This window comes from Cyprinus carpio, chromosome A1 (genome assembly GCF_018340385.1).
Source record: "Cyprinus carpio isolate SPL01 chromosome A1, ASM1834038v1, whole genome shotgun sequence".
Taxonomy (NCBI): domain Eukaryota; kingdom Metazoa; phylum Chordata; class Actinopteri; order Cypriniformes; family Cyprinidae; genus Cyprinus; species Cyprinus carpio.
This window is the reverse complement of record NC_056572.1, coordinates 23,245,043-23,262,621: the sequence shown is the minus strand read 5'-3', so window position 1 is coordinate 23,262,621 and position 17,579 is coordinate 23,245,043. Positions and strand designations below refer to the sequence as shown.

Below are 17,579 nucleotides of genomic sequence, written 5' to 3'. Positions count from 1 at the left end.
GAACATTAATCATCTGAGAAGGTAGATTGTGAGGCAGACAGATTAGATGGAAGGATGAACAGACAGATAGACTACTACTAGTACTAGCTATTGTAACAAAGTGACATCTTTTTTTTGTTTGTTGACAGTGCCCAAAGATGGTCTGAAGAATCAAGGGGCATTTGAGGAGATGCGGGTGAATTACATCAAGGAGCTCCGCCGCTCAGTTGGGAAAGCCACTAACAATTCCGGCCAGACGTGGCAGCGATTTTTCCAGCTCACCAAGCTTTTGGACACAATGCATGAAGTAAGTCGAAACATTCCCATTAGTGTCCTCAGTTGATAGATAAAAGACAGATACAGTTCTGCTCTAATTATCCAGAGAGTGTTCATTCAGTTCCTGGCTGTTTGATATAAATAACAGGGACAGGAGTAACAGGAGTTTATAGAGTTTGTAGAAATCCTTTGCTTTATTTCTATAGTATCTGTAATAAGTGCAAGCACTTTTCTGACTAAAAAAAAAATGTAACACCTACATACCTAAATGTATTCTGGTTTAAATCGTGTAGCTCAAATATTTGTCTAAAAACAAATCCGAATGAGCTGTTATTTATTTAACAAATCATTTAATATTCAAAATCACTGGATGTTAAAATAATACAGCTGTAGATTATTACAGAGTTATAACATCAAGCATGCATTCAAATGAAAAACTGTTGCAACTGAGCGATTAGAGCCTCAGTTCATTGCTAATCACTTTTTGCATCGCTGCCAGCTCAATAGCACACAAAAGTCCTGGATAAGAGGTTTATGAATTGCACTTGAAGGTGAAGTACACTTGACAGCAGTGTTGATTTATTAATTTCTAAGATGAAGAGAAACAAGTTCAAGTTCTGCCTAAAAGCTTTTCCGCTTTGGTCAGTGAGACGGCGCATCCATAAAAGAGCTCGGCTGCTCTGCATTCTTTTCTTTGCTAATTCATCAATACATGTTTACCCAGACTCATGTTTCACCAGAACGTCTCTTTAATGATAAGCACTGTCAGTTTGAATTAAATCGAACAGTTCCCTTGACAGAAGTGTCTTCTCTTGCTCTCTCTCTCTACAGCTCGTGGGGAGCCTGTTGGACTTTTGTTTCTACACTTTTCGTGAATCCCAGGCTCTGAAGGTCGAGTTCCCTGAGATGTTGGTGGAAATTATCAGCGACCAGATACCAAAGGTGGAGTCGGGCCTAACACACACCCTCTACTTTCACAAGAAATGACTGAAAGCTCACAAAAGGAGGGAAAAATGAAGGATCAAATGAGAGGAAACGCAGAGGACACCCAGCCCTCAGAGAGCGAACAAGAGCAAGCCCGCTATGCACAAAGCAAGGCGTAACAAGAGGCTTGGTTTAAAGCCATATAAGGCTTGTGTAGTGAGGGAAGGCAAAGAGCGATCTCTGTACCCGGCCAACAGAGAAGAACTCATATTTCATGCGACAGTGCGTTCCTTATCCCCAAAGACAATGCTGACAGTGTTCTGAGTGGATATGAAGCCATATTCTTTGGTAAAACTATAGTGCATAGTCACGTGAGAATACATGACACTCACATACTAGACATATCCTTGACTCCCAGACCTGTCAGTAAACACCATTGCATTTGTATGTAACTATACTACAATCTGGCGCTCATAAAATCACAGGCAAGATTCAGTAATAAAACTGCTTTTTATTGCTGATAAAGACAGAAATATGTCCTGCATCACTTTCATGAAAAGTCGATTAAATTAGGGTGTTTGCAAAGAGGAAATAAGATATATTACAAGGGCTACAATATGTTAAATATAGCTAAATTTTGACTAATTGGTGCACAGATGTAATTGTACAAAGAATCAAATTGAAACAAAAAAATGGCATAAATGTGTATTTTGATGACTTGAAGTGTTTACATAGTGAGTACTGGCCACGCTGATGCAGTGCTGTGGTGGCCTCATGATTGATAAGCTGAAAAATGGCAGCTCCAAAAAATTAAAAAAAAAACCCAGACTCTGCAATACAACAAATATTATAGCTTGTTTTGAAAAAAAAAACATTGAGCTCATGCAGACACATGCCACATTTTGTGCGTGAGCTTGGACTGTAGCAAATTTAGTAAATCATACCTAAGCTGTTACTAAACCGGCTCCCTTTTGACGCTAAAGAAAAAAATTCCAGAAACGAAAAGCATTTTCTATGATTGTGAAGTTTTTGTGTTTCAAAGAATCAGTCCAGCTAGAAGCCATTTTCTAACAAGGTGCTTCTGTTTTCTTAACATAAATAGTAGGGGATTTTCAGTAGCAGCACATGTACAGTTAGATACCGTATGGGGAAAAAATTCAGCTTTTCTGAAGCATACAGCTTTCGTATTAGTAAACAACAATAACAGCTAGTCCACGTAGTAGTCTATTGTAAGAAAGAGACAGGGTTACGCAGACTAATAACAACAGTAACCTGCTCATAAACACACAATATATGTGTATCATGTGATTATAATAGTTGCTTGTAGGAATATTTTTCAAACGTTGTACATAGGAAGTTTTTTAATTAAACCACCTTGCAATTAAAACCTGGCTATTTGGGGGAAATACCAGTCGACTTGAGAGTACTTGAGTGGATTGTTTCTCAAAAAAGGAATTTGGACCACTGTTTCATGTTTCATAACCCCACTGTGCTACTGATGGAATAAAAAGAGGTGCCGCTAGTTCTCCAATGCTGTGAGTCAGAGGACAATGAAGGTTTGAGTGTGTTTCGTGCGTTTGTGTGCATGTATTTGTTTTTCTGTTTTTCTTTAAGGCACAAGAAAGCTACATGATTTTTAAGAGGGCATTGTTGGTTTTCTCTGATAGGATTAGAATGATCCTATTGGCTGATTTTGATTTGCACAGACACAATAATGTGATAATTGGGATATTAGATGTTCTGCTATTGTGTTGGTTATGTAATGTGCTTTGGGGGGTGGAGTGGGGGTCAGGTTGGGACATTTGTGAACTGGAAAGGTCAGAGAACTTTTGATGTTTGCTTTTTTGATGTAGCTGGTTGGTGGTAAAAAAAAAAGACAAAAAAATAAACAAAAATCATAATTCTACTCATTTAAATAAGAACAATCAAATCAATCTGTGGTACCCAGGCATAACCCATTTCACCGACCTGTCAATACACTGTACGTTGAACGTTTTTGATGGACCTAAAACTAGATGTCGCAAAGGTATTTACAGTAGTCTCTTTTTTTCCAACCTTTCCCTTTTTTAAATACACAGATATATAAATGAGAATAAATGTTAAAAGGTTCATAGGATGTATGTGAAGTATTTTTGAGAGATTCTATTTTGCTGGACTCAATATATTAGTAATTTGTCTAAAAAGAATATATGAGATCTTTTGTAAAGTGAAATGTTTATGCATGCTTTTTGAAAAGATGTTTACAGTGTATTTAAGAAGGGAAACTTGTGCCTTTTTTCTCAAAAGTTACCATTTTACAGTATCTATTGTAAATAAATCAGTGAATTATGATGTTGCGTTGTATGGAACATTTCTATAGTAAATATTTGTCAGAGGCTGTTCACATATTTCCCTGACTGCCCTTAGTCAATCAGAATCCAGAGCATGATGGGTATGCATTTAATTTATATTTACTTTTCACAGTAAGAGAGAGACTTGTTTACTCCCCGAATGTCACTAACTCAAAACTTGTCATTTTGATCTGTAGTAATGTGAACTAATTGTATGTTTTTGTTTTCCACTTCGCTTCGCCTACAAATCTAACAAAAAAAACACAACACAGTGCTCTCATCAGAGGTTAGCTATATTATGCTGAAAGGAAAAGTACTTGTGGTTGCCAAACATTTTTATCCCAGATTTAAAATAATAATAATAAATAAATATATAAATAAAATCAAACCAAGAAGAAGAAAAAAAAAAAAACATTCACACTGAATTTCTTAGTTTTGCACTCTTAAAAAAGTTTTTTTTTTTTTTGTGTTTCACAAGTTGTTGTGAACCAACAATGCTCTATATTATTATTATTATTATTCTTTATACGGTATATGAAAAAATTAAGGCATTTTTTAAATAGTATAAAACAAATTCAACCTTTATGTAAGAAAACCTAAATAAAGAACTAGGACAGGGAGCAAAATTGAACCTGAACAGTCTGATTCAGATGAATTCAGATGTCCATCAGCAACTGAAGAATAGATTGCCATGCTTGTTGCAGCATGTTTGCAATTTGTGTTTCTCCATCACCAAATGATAAAGCTTGAAATATTGTTGGTGTGGATCCATGCTTTTGAGTTGCTTGTTCCTTCAACTTTGACAGTCTGCACATGACTTTTTAGACGTGTTTTTGGGGAGTCTAATAACATGTAAAACTATGCATTTGTACAAATCACATTACCACCAAGCAGCACCTTTTTGCAAAATAAGGGCAAAGCATGTTCAAGGTAAGCAGTATGTTGAATCAGAATAAAATACAGCTTATTAGTGAAAACCCACAGATCACATGTTGTGTTTGCACATTAACACTCATGTGTTAATGGATTTTTTTTTTTTTTTTTTTTTAGGAGGGATAAATCTCTACATTGCTCTACATTGTTTAAAGTGACAAAGCCATATCTCTTTTGTGACAAAAGAGCATTTCCTGTTCATTTTTTTGATTTTTCCCTTTTTTTAAAAATCAGCTGTTTGTACAAAACTTGTTAGCAAATCTCCTCAGTACGGAAATATACAACATGAGCAAAAGACAGATGCAACTAGTTCCTCTAAACTGTATATCTTGATGCAGATTTTGCCATAACTGTGTTTGCAGAAACATCAAGGGATTCCAATAAACCTCTTAACAATTAATTACTGTGCACTGTTTATTTTGCCACTAAAGACAAATCATAAAAAAAGAAAAGAAAAGAAACAACAACAAAAAAAGATCAGGAATTGGTGTTACTTCTGCTGTAAATCACAATGTATACTACACAAATGTATTTGAAATCTGGCTGGAGAACATCTACTAATGTTCATAGAGTTGAGTATTTCAAGTACATTAGAAAGTGTATTTGAATGTAGTGATGAAATATGTTTTTTCCTTTTTTTTTCTTAATATATTTGTGTGAATTTGGTGATCTGTTCCAGGGGATCTTAAGGGGAGTTCACAAAGTACACACTCTTGTATTGCTTTTGTGATCTGCATCTCCCACCGATACTTTCAAATACAGTGATTTTGTCGGATGATCTGCAGGACCATTAACTCAACACTGACTTCCTTCTTGAACAGCTATATCAATGAAATCTGTATTAAAAAAAAAAAAATAAAAAAAGTGTTTAACACTCAAGGTTCAATTTGTTACCATGAACTAAGAATAAATTACTTTTACAGCATTCATTAATAAACTGCACCTTATTTTAAAGTGTTCCTGCTCATACTGTAGATGTTTTAGAGATTTAGGGGTCAGCTGTAGTGGATAACAGTAGGAAGACAGTGAATTGGATCATACGAGGTTGCAGTCATCTGAGTGGAAAGAAACAGTAGCAGTAGGAAGAAAAGGAATGGATTGGGGGGGGCTGGATACAGTATGTGGCAAAACCCAGTGGAAAACAGAAAGAGAGAGAGAGAGAGAGAGAGAGAGAAGAACGCACACTAAAAGAAAAGAGGAGAGTAAGTTTGAGTGACAAAGTCATAATTCAAACCTCTGGCAGATTTTAGTTTTAGCAAATTATACTTCTCCAGGGGAAATGAGCATGAATGAGGAAGTAAGTGATTATGGTAATATGTGAAGAAAACAGCAAGTCTCGTCTGCATTTACTGGTCTAGCAGTGATGGAAAAATCCTCGGAAAACAGCACGAGAGAGCGAGATCTTCTGACAAAGAACATAAGCTTTAACAATGTAACACCTCCACGTCCCCAGAGAGAAAATTCGCCATTAACCTCGTTAGAAGCCCGATCTAAAAAAATGTGCTTGTTTGCCAGACTGTGAGAGTAGACAGTATTACTTTTGCTCTTTTGCGCAAATCCACAGCCCACTCCAAATCTCTCCCAGATTGCCAATAGCGCAAGCTGTGTAGTCCTGCCAGATAAACAGAATCTATTGGATCAGGCAGATTTCAGGGCTGTGGCTTCACACATGGCGGCTTCTGTGCTCCAGATTCTCTGCTTGCAGACACTCAATCCTTTTCTGTTTTGTTTTCCACTGTCCCACCTTCCGTCTCATTCATCCGAGATATAATACATGACAGTTAGATTATATTTCATACATACGCAGCATGAAGTGAGTATTCTTATGGCACCTAGGTGAATAAAGTAAAAAAAATATATATGTATAATAGATATTACCATACTCCCCCAGTGGATTTATTACATTAAGAATTGCATTTTTTTTTGTATTACACACTTTTTAATTATCTAATTATATATGCACTAATTTGCATACATTTCCAAAAAATAAATCTCTACACTGGATAAAGCCAGGTTTGTTTTACATATTAGATTCAAAGTTTTTTTTTATTTTATTTTTTTTACACACAGTAGATTTTGGGTTTCTCTTTTTATTACTTTATAAATCAGAAAATTCAACAGTCAGAAACAACAACAAATCACTATAATTTAGGAAAAAAAAATTTAAACTAGCCTGAAACAACACGTAATTTTCTCAAAACTGACCGATACATTAAAAAATGCTGTGTTTTTGCCTTTGGTGTCTTGCCTTGAGGAGCACAAAGAAAGTGTAGTATCTTCACTGTACTGTACAAAACAAGGAGGAGGGACATGCTGACTGCAAACTGAGTGCACCGGAGGAAACGAAATGAAAACAGAGTTTGGTGGATAAAACCAAAGTACACAGCAGCATCTTCATCTGAGATCGGATGCAGTGCTACATTGCGCCGTCTCACTCTTCCAGGCAGAGAGTCCGAGGAATAGGAAACATGGAGCATAGTGATTTGGTCTTAACTCATGGAGAGAGAGAGAGAGAGAGAGAGAGAGAGAGAGAGAGAGAGAGAGAGAGAGAGAGAGAGAGAGAGAGAGAGAGAGAGAGAGAGAGAGAGAGAGAGAGAGAAAAAAAAGAGATGGGAACTTTGTGGTTATACTGCATCCAAGGAAACAGAAGTGAAAGGGAGACACAGAGGGAGAGAAAAAGAAAGCCAGAGGGCGAGAAAGTGAGATGAAGCGGACAGGGATGGCGGGAGGGCGAGTTTGCCCATCTCATTAGCTCAGGCTCATTTGATTATGTAAGCACCCAGCTTTTTGACACGTTGCCTATTTTTAGCCCGCTCCCATGTCTCGTCCTATCATCTGCTCTATTAGTTATTGGAAGTCTGTGACTCTGCCATGTCATGATAATTATGTAATACGTGGCAATCAGACACACACATTCGGGGACACACATCTTAGACATTTGCACGCTAATGTGTACAGTGCACTGAAGTGTGATATCTGTGATGAAGTCTGGAGGTGCTTTGTAAGCTAATTAGACAGAGGCTGTGACTTCCTTCAGTTGTCAAGAAATCAAAATTCAAGAAATTACACTCTTTACTATTTATGCATTCCTGGTTATTTTGAGAGACTTAAGTGCATTTTATGGTAAAGACATAAATTGAGTTATTAATCTTTCATGAAAATTCAATAGCGTACTCCACCTTTGTATAATGACCTTTTTGATGTCTTTTTGTTTTTGGGTGATGCTACCAAAAACAAATTTTGACCCATCCCCTCTAATACCTGGCATAAAGACACCACTTTTCAGAATTCAATCAGTTCCTGAAGTCATTTTCTCAGTAAAGGGAGGGTTCAGCCGAAAACAAAATATGTGTAACTCATTTTAATTTAATAATTATATTTCTCAATAGCTACTGTACATTTACATGCACCTAAATAATCAGTTTATCATCAGACTGAAAAGCATTCTAGTAAACACCTCCAATCTATCCAATCCATCTGAGCTCAGTCTGAATGATTTTTTTTTAAAAGCTTGAATCCGACTATTTTCTTAATCATATTCAAAAATTCTTTGCACACATGCACAGTACTGTGATGCCATGTTTAGATGTGAATATTTGCTAAAAAGCTATTCTGACACAAATGTTAGATTTTCTTTTAGATTTGCACATGTAAATGAATATGTGAATCAGAATTAGGGTTCATATAAACAGCGTTCCAAATCTGAAATCAGACTGGGTTCATTCCATATGGCGAGAATTAGTACATGTAAACATACCCAACAAAACAGGATGTTTAAATAAATAAATAAATAAAATTAAAAAGACATTGCTCAACTGCACTAGCAGTTAGAAGCTCTGCTCTCACAAAAACCTGAAACTCATGCTAAATTAACCTAAAAGAGACACTTTTTGAGTGCAAGAAACAATGTTTTTCAGACAGTTCATGGCAGATTTTATTGGTGATTTGAAATATTCTTAAAATATGAGCTTAAATAGGCCACCAGACTTTGAGATTTCAGTATTTCCCCATTCAAATAGATAGGAGTTAATCTTGCATGCCTTGCATGCCAACTGTTTGAATTTTTGCAAATATGGCCAGCAAGTCAACTGACTTTCCTTGAAAGTGACTTTGTAGTTTATTTTATCATTTACTCACCCTCATGTAGCTCCAAACTTATTTGACTTTCTTTTGAGGAACACAAAATAAGATCTTTTGAAATATTATGCACTGTCTTTTTTTTTTTTTTTTTCATACATTCAAAGGTAATTGGGTCCACTGCTGTTTTAGACCCCACTGAGTTTCCTTGTATGTGCAAAACCCCAAAACATTCAAAATATCTGCTGTGCTCTATAGAAGAAAGTCAGTCAGTACAGATTTGGAAAAACATTTTATTTTTGGTTAATTATGCCATTTTACTTAGAAATATATCACATTACTGAAGTAAAATGGGTTGCGAATGACGTTTTATGTTGACAGGATAATGAACCACGAAAATCCCTTTAAGCGTAGTTGAACAATCTGCAGTCATGCTGCAAGAAATGTGCACATTTCATGTGTGTATGATGGGGTCATGAAAGGAAACGGGAACAGAAAACAGGAAATAACCTAAACCAGACCCAGTAACTCTAAATGCAGTGTGTGTGTGTGTGTGCTAACCGCTGCACTGTGGGTCCAACAAAATGGCCTATTTTAATGCAGATTGATTGTTTTTTATTTTAAGCACTCAATCCAGTGTATAGTAAGGACGTAGACTGCCGTGTGCTCCAGTTCAAGTCCAATATATGAGGAGGCAGTCCAAATCTGCTAGGAAATTAAGATTTAATCCACTTAAAGGGGGAGAGGTTCAGTGTAAAAGCTGCAGAGCAGCTCCAGGGCTAGAAGTGTGTGGGAAAGAGTAAGCCAGTATGCTCTAAACGCAATGCAAGCAACAGACAACAGTTTATTTACAATCGTGAACATATTTAGAAATTCTTACACTTGATGACAGATTGCAGTAAAAGAAATACTGCATATTCGGACAATAAAATTACAATAAACCATCAAAATGCTTACTATGAGTTTGAGCAAATCACAAAGCTCGAAAGAATCTAATTCAGGAGTCGAACACCAGTAGTCAAAAATCACTGTTGTTTACATTGTGGAAAGAAATGTCATTAAATGGGACTAAAATTAATGTAACGAAAAATAACGAACCTTAACTTAAATAAAAGAGCTTGTTTTTGAATGAATTTCTAGAGAATGGCATCAGTGAGTTTTTAAATGGCATTTTGGTGCGGATGTATGAATGCAATAATACGGATAAATAACGGAAAGCCATTGCATGTGTGGTACATTTACCAGAAAAGATAGCCAGCAATTTAACGGGTTTCATGTGTGAAAGTGGCTATTGTATAGGGGTTAATCTAATCTGGTAATGAAGTTCTGAATTTATTAGACAAGCTAAAGTTCTTCAGCAGAAGCCTTAAGGAATAGTCTCTTTTTGACCTTGATGGAAGCACATCCACAAAAGTAAGTTAATTGACATTAAGAAAATTACACACAATCTTATTTTATTTTTCATTAAACCACAGTCATATCACAAATGTTTTAGTTTATTTCCCAGTAAGCACATTTGGGGGTCTTCAGAGCCCTGCAGCATATGGCTTCCATTAATTATAGACATTTAGTTTGGCATGTAAATAAAAATGAAAAGCAAGATATAAGAATAAAATACTTTATTTAACATTAATCAACAAGAGGTTCAACCACAACAAAACAAAACAGATATCAATGCCAAGACCTTTGCAGAGGTCATAAATCACTGTCTTAAATAACGGCAGAAACGTTCAGTCACAAATATGAACCTGTGGAACAAGGGTTCTTAGAAAAATTAAAATGCACTCATTAAACATCAGTGTAGGTTAAGGTTACTGCAAAAGGAATGTGGTAAACTTTTAACTACTTAAAGAGGGAAAACTCTTGGCTTTTAAGTTTCTTTGCACAAAAATTATATGTATACAACACAGATGTAAGACATGCCATGCGTAATAAATTTAAGGCACTGCATCAGTTTAAATCAATGCAAAATATTTAATAACTGCATACTCAATTTCAATATCAATAACTGACAAGCACTAAATTTTAAGCAATCTAGTGTTCCAATGAACCATATTGTTACAGGTTTTCTCATGTTTACTATTATGTATCATCACAAGCCCAATTAAATGCAACTTGATAATATTTAATGTAAAGATACTCAAGGCATCTTTGAGTATTGAGTATACTAATTCTAAATAACTCAAACTACTTGGCTAAAATTACGAGGCATGCGATTTAAAAAAACAAAAACAAACAAAAAAACAAAAGAGGACAACAAACTCACAATGATAGATGCATATTTTCTCACATATATTTACATTCTCTTGTATGTATACAGCACATTTTAGCTTATACTTGAACTTAATTCTTGTGCTAGCAACATCTGTGTTTTTGGATACAGTATATATATTCTCTCTCAATGTCTTTAGTGTGGAGAAGGAAGGAGGAACGACAAGCAGTGCCACTGTGAAAAAGCCGCTGATACCATGGATACCATGAATATAAAGAGAAGTGTGAGGATAGTTCTTTTCGGAGTTACAGTATCTCCACATAGTTTTCAGGGATGAGTCCTCGTTTTCCCTCTAGCACACCCTCCAGCCATCCGGGCTCCCTGGAGATTGTCACTGCAGAGCAAAACCACGGACACACAGGTAAAAGTCTTACTGCAGCTCTTCTGTCACACTGCATGTCAGACAAGCAAGAATTCCTCATCGGATGGAAGTCTTTTTTTTTTTTTAATGTGGAAAGTTAGCACGGCTGATGAATGTAAATTACACCGCAATGGGTATGAGTTAGGAAAGTTTTAAGAACTATAGCAAATCCCTGATGAAGTCTGCCGACTTTTTCTGCATTTTCTCTGTTCATTTTGGGAGAAAAATAAGCGGAATGGGTTCAAAATGTGTTAAACAGAGCTGAAAGAATTATTAAATTAGCCAAAGTGTTTAACAAGCAAACACAAGAGGTGCGAGATTTGTGAATAACAGGTGGGAAGTAATTATATATATATTTTTTTTTTAGATGAGAGCAGCAATGATTTAATGCAAGAGCAACATTAAGGAATTACATATGTTAGGGTTTATGTCTATACTGAGGATACTAATACACTGTAGCTGTGAATGTTAATTATCGCTGCATACTGACAATGCTGAACAATGTATTAGACATAAGCCAAGAATGGCAAAGAAATTCTGAACCAGCGATTGGTAATGTGTGCAGGCCTGCATGAGCAAACAGTGGGGTGTCTGTACAGGTAGTTTCTATGATTAAGTTGAATGGTAGAGGACAACCTGTCATTTCAACAAATGTAATGCATTGGAATACCCATGAACGATGAAAGGTGAGTGTTGTCCAAGGAATGTGCAGATACCAAAAAATTCATATCACATTTACAATAATAAATTATGCAAACTGACTAGATACAGAAAAATGTACAGAATCTAAAATTCCATCTGATTTTCATTCTCATTTTGTAGCAAACATGCATATAAACATAATTCTGCCTTTCTTAGCCTTATTATTTAATGCACATACTTGTAAAATTGGCTTTCCAACAATTTTAGCTATTTATGCATTTATTTATTTTTGTAAATTAACATTGGCATTTCATGCCAGGTGATGCTTTTGCAGGTTTAGATAATTTATTCATAGGACTGAGGATTACAGATATCATTTATTTGGTTATTCTTGTATATAAATTTTTTACAAGCACATTTTCCATACACAAAGTAAAATGACTTATTATCTGGGGTGCCAGTAATAAAATTTCACTTTTAAGTTAAATTGATTGGCTCAAAATCATTTATATTTTAAGATAAACTCAGCAAGAGTTCTGAAATGTTTTTTCTGAAGTTGATGAGAGAATGGCTTCAGAAAACAAGAGCTCTGATAGTGGTTCCTCATTTCCTTATGTTATTCTACCTCTGTCTCATTCTTTGTGAATTGATTTTAGGGGACGTTACACCCCTGCCCCACTTTCCTCCTATGCCGATATAAGATCAGATTTATTTATTTATTTTTGAGCTTGTAGGACCCGCCAAATCCAATATGTTTGTGGATTCAGGTGAGTGCTTGTGGCAGTGATAACGTTAACACTTACCGTCATGGAAGATTGCGCCAACCTGGAAAGAGAGTTCGGAATCGTGTTCAGCCTCACAGGGGTACACAGCCTTTGCTTTCTTGTGGGTGACACTGAAAAATGGAGGCAATCAGTTAGTGGGCCTCTCGCTATTCGTAAGCGACTTTCCATCTAGCTGTAAAGTGGACTCAGCTGAAGTTATCAATGAAAGCAGTCAGCGTGATTAGCGTCTGTCCGTAAAAATTCCAGAGCAAACAGAAGATAGCCATCAAAGAGTAGATATGATTCAAAAAAGAGAGAAATTTTTAAGTAAGCTTCGACAGCATCCAGGCGTATCCTGCCATTTATTACTCAGAGTTCCTCTGGAGTAGAATTGGAGTACGTTTGCAAAGCGGAAGACTATTTCCACCCTTTTTGACCAATGAAATTCAAAGGCTTTTTCCATGACTTATCCACACACATTCATACTCACTGCATACATATTTTAATAATCTTACAAAACACAGATTCTATTGTACTAACAAAGCACAATTTCAAGTCAATTACAGATTTTCCAATGACTTTAAGATTTTATAAATTGTCATGATTTTGATTAATTTTTAAAGATTTGTATTAATTTCCATGACTGGAAGTCAGTGTTTTTTAAAACTGATATTTCAAGGTAAATAATAATAATAATAAATAAAATGTACATATAGTTGGCTTCAAGATTTTCATTTGTGACTTCAAAATGTATTAAAAGTCATTGTAATTAATGAAACCTTTAAAATTAATTGGAAATCAAAGGAATCCATAAAATCATTCACATTACGTTTTATTACCTTTTAAAGATTTTATTAATTCCCATGACCATCAATAATTCCATTACTTCAAAATTAATCTAAAAAAAACCTTTAATCGTTAATTTCAATGACTTCTCAAAGATTTCATTAATTTGCATGATTTAAACAGAACCAGTGTGTGGATACTGAGGATATACTGTAGCATCCATGTACTCTAGACTCCCTTCACTAATACTTAACACCATTCAACACCTGACAGTCTGCTGAATGTGTTATATATTGCCTCACATCAACATGTCCTAAAGTTAATACACGACCCAGGCAGACACCCAGAAAGCTACTGCAGGAGTTCTAACAAATATGTGCTCTTTTACAACTGCAACATAAGAAAGATGTCATTCCCGAAGGTCAGTCATTTTTTGCCAACAGCTTTTTAAGAGATTGAAAGACTTTAAATTGAATGAGTCTGATCACCTGCCACTGGGCATCACTCATTTTATAGAATGGAAAGTTAATGCATCTTTGTGTCTGGATCAGAACTATAGATCATTGCAATGGCCCCTGCCTGGAAAGTGGAAAGTGTGAGACTGAGAGGAAATGTGTGTGTGTGTGTGTGTGTGTGTGTGTGTGTACAGGTGTAGAGTCTGAAATAGAGCTGAGAAAGTAGAGATGACAGAGAGAGAGAGAGAGAGAGAGAGAGAGAAAGAGAGAGAGAGAGCAGAGTTGTGTTGGTGTGTAGAAGGGAAGAAAAAATTGGTGAGTGTGTGAGTCGGAGGCTAAACAATGACAGAGAAAGACTTTGCGAGTGAGTGAATGCATGTGTGATTGAGTTAATAGCCTGAGGCTGAGAGCTTAAGTGAGACTTAGAGTGCGAGTGAAAGAATCAATGAGACAGTGAGAGAGTGTTCGCGGGGAAAGTTTGAGCCAAAACCGGCCAAACTCACTTAAACTAACAGATTGGAACAAATTAATTACATGCTAAAGGTGGTGTGCATAAGCGTATAATACATGTTCTTCAGTGACAAGTGTTTACATCTTACTTTTCCTCAGGTTTATTCTTCTCAGTTCCTGCAGATCCAGGTTTCACCGGTGTAATTGAGGCAGGGGAGGCAGAATTCATCCATGAAGCTGTGGCAGTACATATCCTGCGGAACAAAAAATGCCACAAAGTATTTATACTGTACCGTCATCATAAAGGAAAGATTGCAATTCTAGAAATACTGTCAGTAAGTGGAAAAATAAAAAATAAAAAATGCAGCTCAGGTAGTGACCCAGGTTTGGACCGATACATTTTGTTGGATTCTACAAATCACATAATTTTAAGCTTCTATGCAACGTTTTGAACATCAAACAGAAATACACAACAAACAGCTGAGAGTCAGAGACGACAAAGAAGAGTTAAAAACGAACACCTTCATCATTATTCCTCTTAGAGAGGCTGTGTTGCTCAGACAGTCTCACAATCTCAGATAGAGAGAGAGAAGTGAAGGTTATGAGGAAAACTGCCCAACATCCCTAAGAATCTGAAGCATTTCGAAAATGCAAATAATGCAAATGAGCACTTTAGATCAGAAATAGCCGACAATAGGATCAGGCAATGCAGGAGATAAACTGTGGATAACTGAACAATAAATGATAATACTGCCACTCATAAAAAATTAATCATGCCATAAACAAGTATTTGCATCAATTTATTAAAATAATATTTTCAAATCATATTTCTTCATATTCAGTCTAAATCAGTTATCAGTAATTGAATCTGTTAAAATGTTTGAAATTAGTTCAAATACGGCTAACTGTGGAACAAATCAAGATTCAATAAACTGGATTTTTTCATGATAAATATATAAACCTGTTTAGAGTACATTTAAAACATGTTTGCTTTATAAATAAATCTCATTCTTAAAACTAGGTAATCCAAATGGATGGATATTTTATATTTTATTTATAAAATACATAAGTCTTGAACATACTGTTATAATTCAAAAATAACTGTTCTATTTGATTTTATTTTAAAATGTTATTTATTCCTGTGATGGCAAAGCAATTTCATGATTCTTCTTGTTCAAAAGAACAACATTTATTTATATAAAATTTCTGCTACATTATAATTATCTTTACTGTCACTTTTGAAAAATGTAATGCGTCCTTGAAAAAAAAACAAAAAAACAAAAAAAACAATTTTGAACTTGTGTACTTACAATTTCCACTTCGATTTTCTTATTTATATATTATACATTATGCCATAAATGCTCAATAGCATTCAGTAACATGCCCAGAAAACTGTGGATAACAGTTCAAACAAAGCCATACTCTTAATTAGATTTGGAAACTCAAGAGAATGAAGACTCGAGAGAAATGTGTGTGTGCTGAAGGTGAGGGGAGTGAAGGACTTACAGGAGCAGGAATAGTGGCAGCACAGGGGCAAATGAGGAGAAGTGTAGTCCAGCAGGAGAGACAGAGGAAAAGAGAAAGAGAGAGAAAGATATATATATATATATATTTATAGTACGTATAGAAAGAGAGAGAGAGAGAGAGAGATGCAGTGATTTATGACTCTGCAGTGGGTCTGTGAGTCCTCAGCTGCTGCACATCAGCATGAGACTCCAGCAGCGCTGCAGTGCAGCAAATCCACTCATTAACCTCACACCAGCCACACACACACACCTCACACCAGCCGAGTGAGTCCCATCTTATACACCACACACACTGTTCAATACACATCATTCACGCTCACACAAATTAAAATCAAGGTTATGCTAATGGATTATATCAAACATCAGATGTCACCAGGGTAACAAGTCACTCCAGAAAAAAAGTGTTTACACATTCTTATCTGAATTGTCAAACTCTAAAGGAAAGCTAAATGAAGTGGGTAAAAAAATATAAATTCAATATGGTTGCCCTGGCAACTGGCAGAACCACAGGAAAATGGTTTCGCCCCCCAAAAAATGGTTTTACAATTACAACTAAGCCAAACCAAGAAAACCGTATTCACTTTGAACTATTAAAAATACAACTAGGCACAGAATTGCATATTACATCTTATTTTTTGATCTTTAAATAAGCGTCCTATTTGAAAGAGGCACAAAACGATTAAAAAAAAAGAAAAATATTGACCAACTGTGTTTAACAACTCAATGCAGCTCTTTTAAGTTGTGCTTAATGATAAACAGTCTGTAAATACAGAAGTACATGCAACATGAGATATAATGTATAGTGACATGCTGCATTATGTAGCCTATGGAAATTAATTTATGTTCCCAAAAATTCAAGATATGTGGGCAAAAATGCCCTTGTATGGGTTTTTGTCTTATATTTGTATAATATGACATAGTTTAGCAATATCACAGGAGCAAGAGTGCTGTTTTTCTGAATTTCCACTGTTTTGTTACTAATCGAGTGAGCCAATGCTTCAGTGACCCACTCATCGATTCAGTGACCCGGTCACTTGCTCCAGACATTTGAACAAACTGATTGAATGAATGACTCAATTAATATAGTGACTCACGGCCACCTATGGCACTTATTTTTATATTTAGAGTATCAATTAATTTCTTCTTCATATTATATTTCAATATTCATAAAAAACAATATTATATATGCAAAGTTGAGTCAAATATATTTCTTTCTAAAGCTACCTTTTTTAAAATGTCTATTTAATTATTTTCTCATTCAAAACAATAACGACTTTGATCTTTTGAGGGGTAATTTCTCAGCCAAAATTGACCTGCGATTAATTAATTGAATTACTCGGCATATCATGTAAATAATTACATTAATAAATGTAATCATTTGACAGCCCTAATTATAATATTATAAATAATTATAATATTATATGCATACATATTAAGTGCTGTAATTGGTCACCATTTAAAAGTTTGAAAGAAACAAATTTTCAGCACTGATTTATATATTGCAATTAATTACAAGAATAATTTCAATTTTGAAAAAAAAAAAAAAAAAAACTATATATATATATATATATTTAATGTATTTTTTTTTTTTTTAAATTGTGAAGAAAAAAAATCCCTAGATCAATTTGTATTTGCATATATACATATATAGCATGCCACAGGATACTACTGTCACTTTTGTTTGTATATATGCAAATACAGATTGATCTAGGGATAACAATTTTTCAAATGATGCCAGTTATGGATATGCTGGATTAAAGAAACAGTCTGTTCTGCAACACATTACCTCTCTATAGACAAGAAT

General features: G+C 35.2%; 2 protein-coding genes across 3 annotated transcripts in view; one reads left to right on the top strand and one right to left on the bottom strand.

Moving 5' to 3' along the window:
* Nucleotides 1-4,842, top strand: part of LOC109105895 (mineralocorticoid receptor) — a 66,539-nt gene extending 61,697 nt beyond the window's left edge. Inside the window, exons 8-9 of the mRNA XM_042758192.1 lie at nucleotides 129-286; nucleotides 1,087-4,842. Coding sequence (XP_042614126.1) covers nucleotides 129-286; nucleotides 1,087-1,242 — 314 coding nt within the window. The 3' untranslated portion in view covers nucleotides 1,243-4,842. The remainder of the gene's footprint in view (nucleotides 1-128; nucleotides 287-1,086) is intronic.
* A 5,281-nt stretch (nucleotides 4,843-10,123) lies between these two features.
* Nucleotides 10,124-17,579, bottom strand: part of LOC109090846 (rho GTPase-activating protein 10-like) — a 47,529-nt gene continuing 40,073 nt past the window's right edge. The window contains exons 21-23 of one of the 2 annotated variants that reach the window (XM_042758164.1): nucleotides 14,399-14,503; nucleotides 12,598-12,689; nucleotides 10,124-11,125 (exon numbers count right to left, since the gene is read on the bottom strand). In XM_042758164.1, coding sequence (XP_042614098.1) covers nucleotides 11,037-11,125; nucleotides 12,598-12,689; nucleotides 14,399-14,503 — 286 coding nt within the window. In that variant the 3' untranslated portion in view covers nucleotides 10,124-11,036. Of the gene's footprint in view, nucleotides 11,126-12,597; nucleotides 12,690-14,398; nucleotides 14,504-17,579 lie in introns of those variants that run through there. The other variant, XR_006160243.1, reaches the window with a different exon arrangement.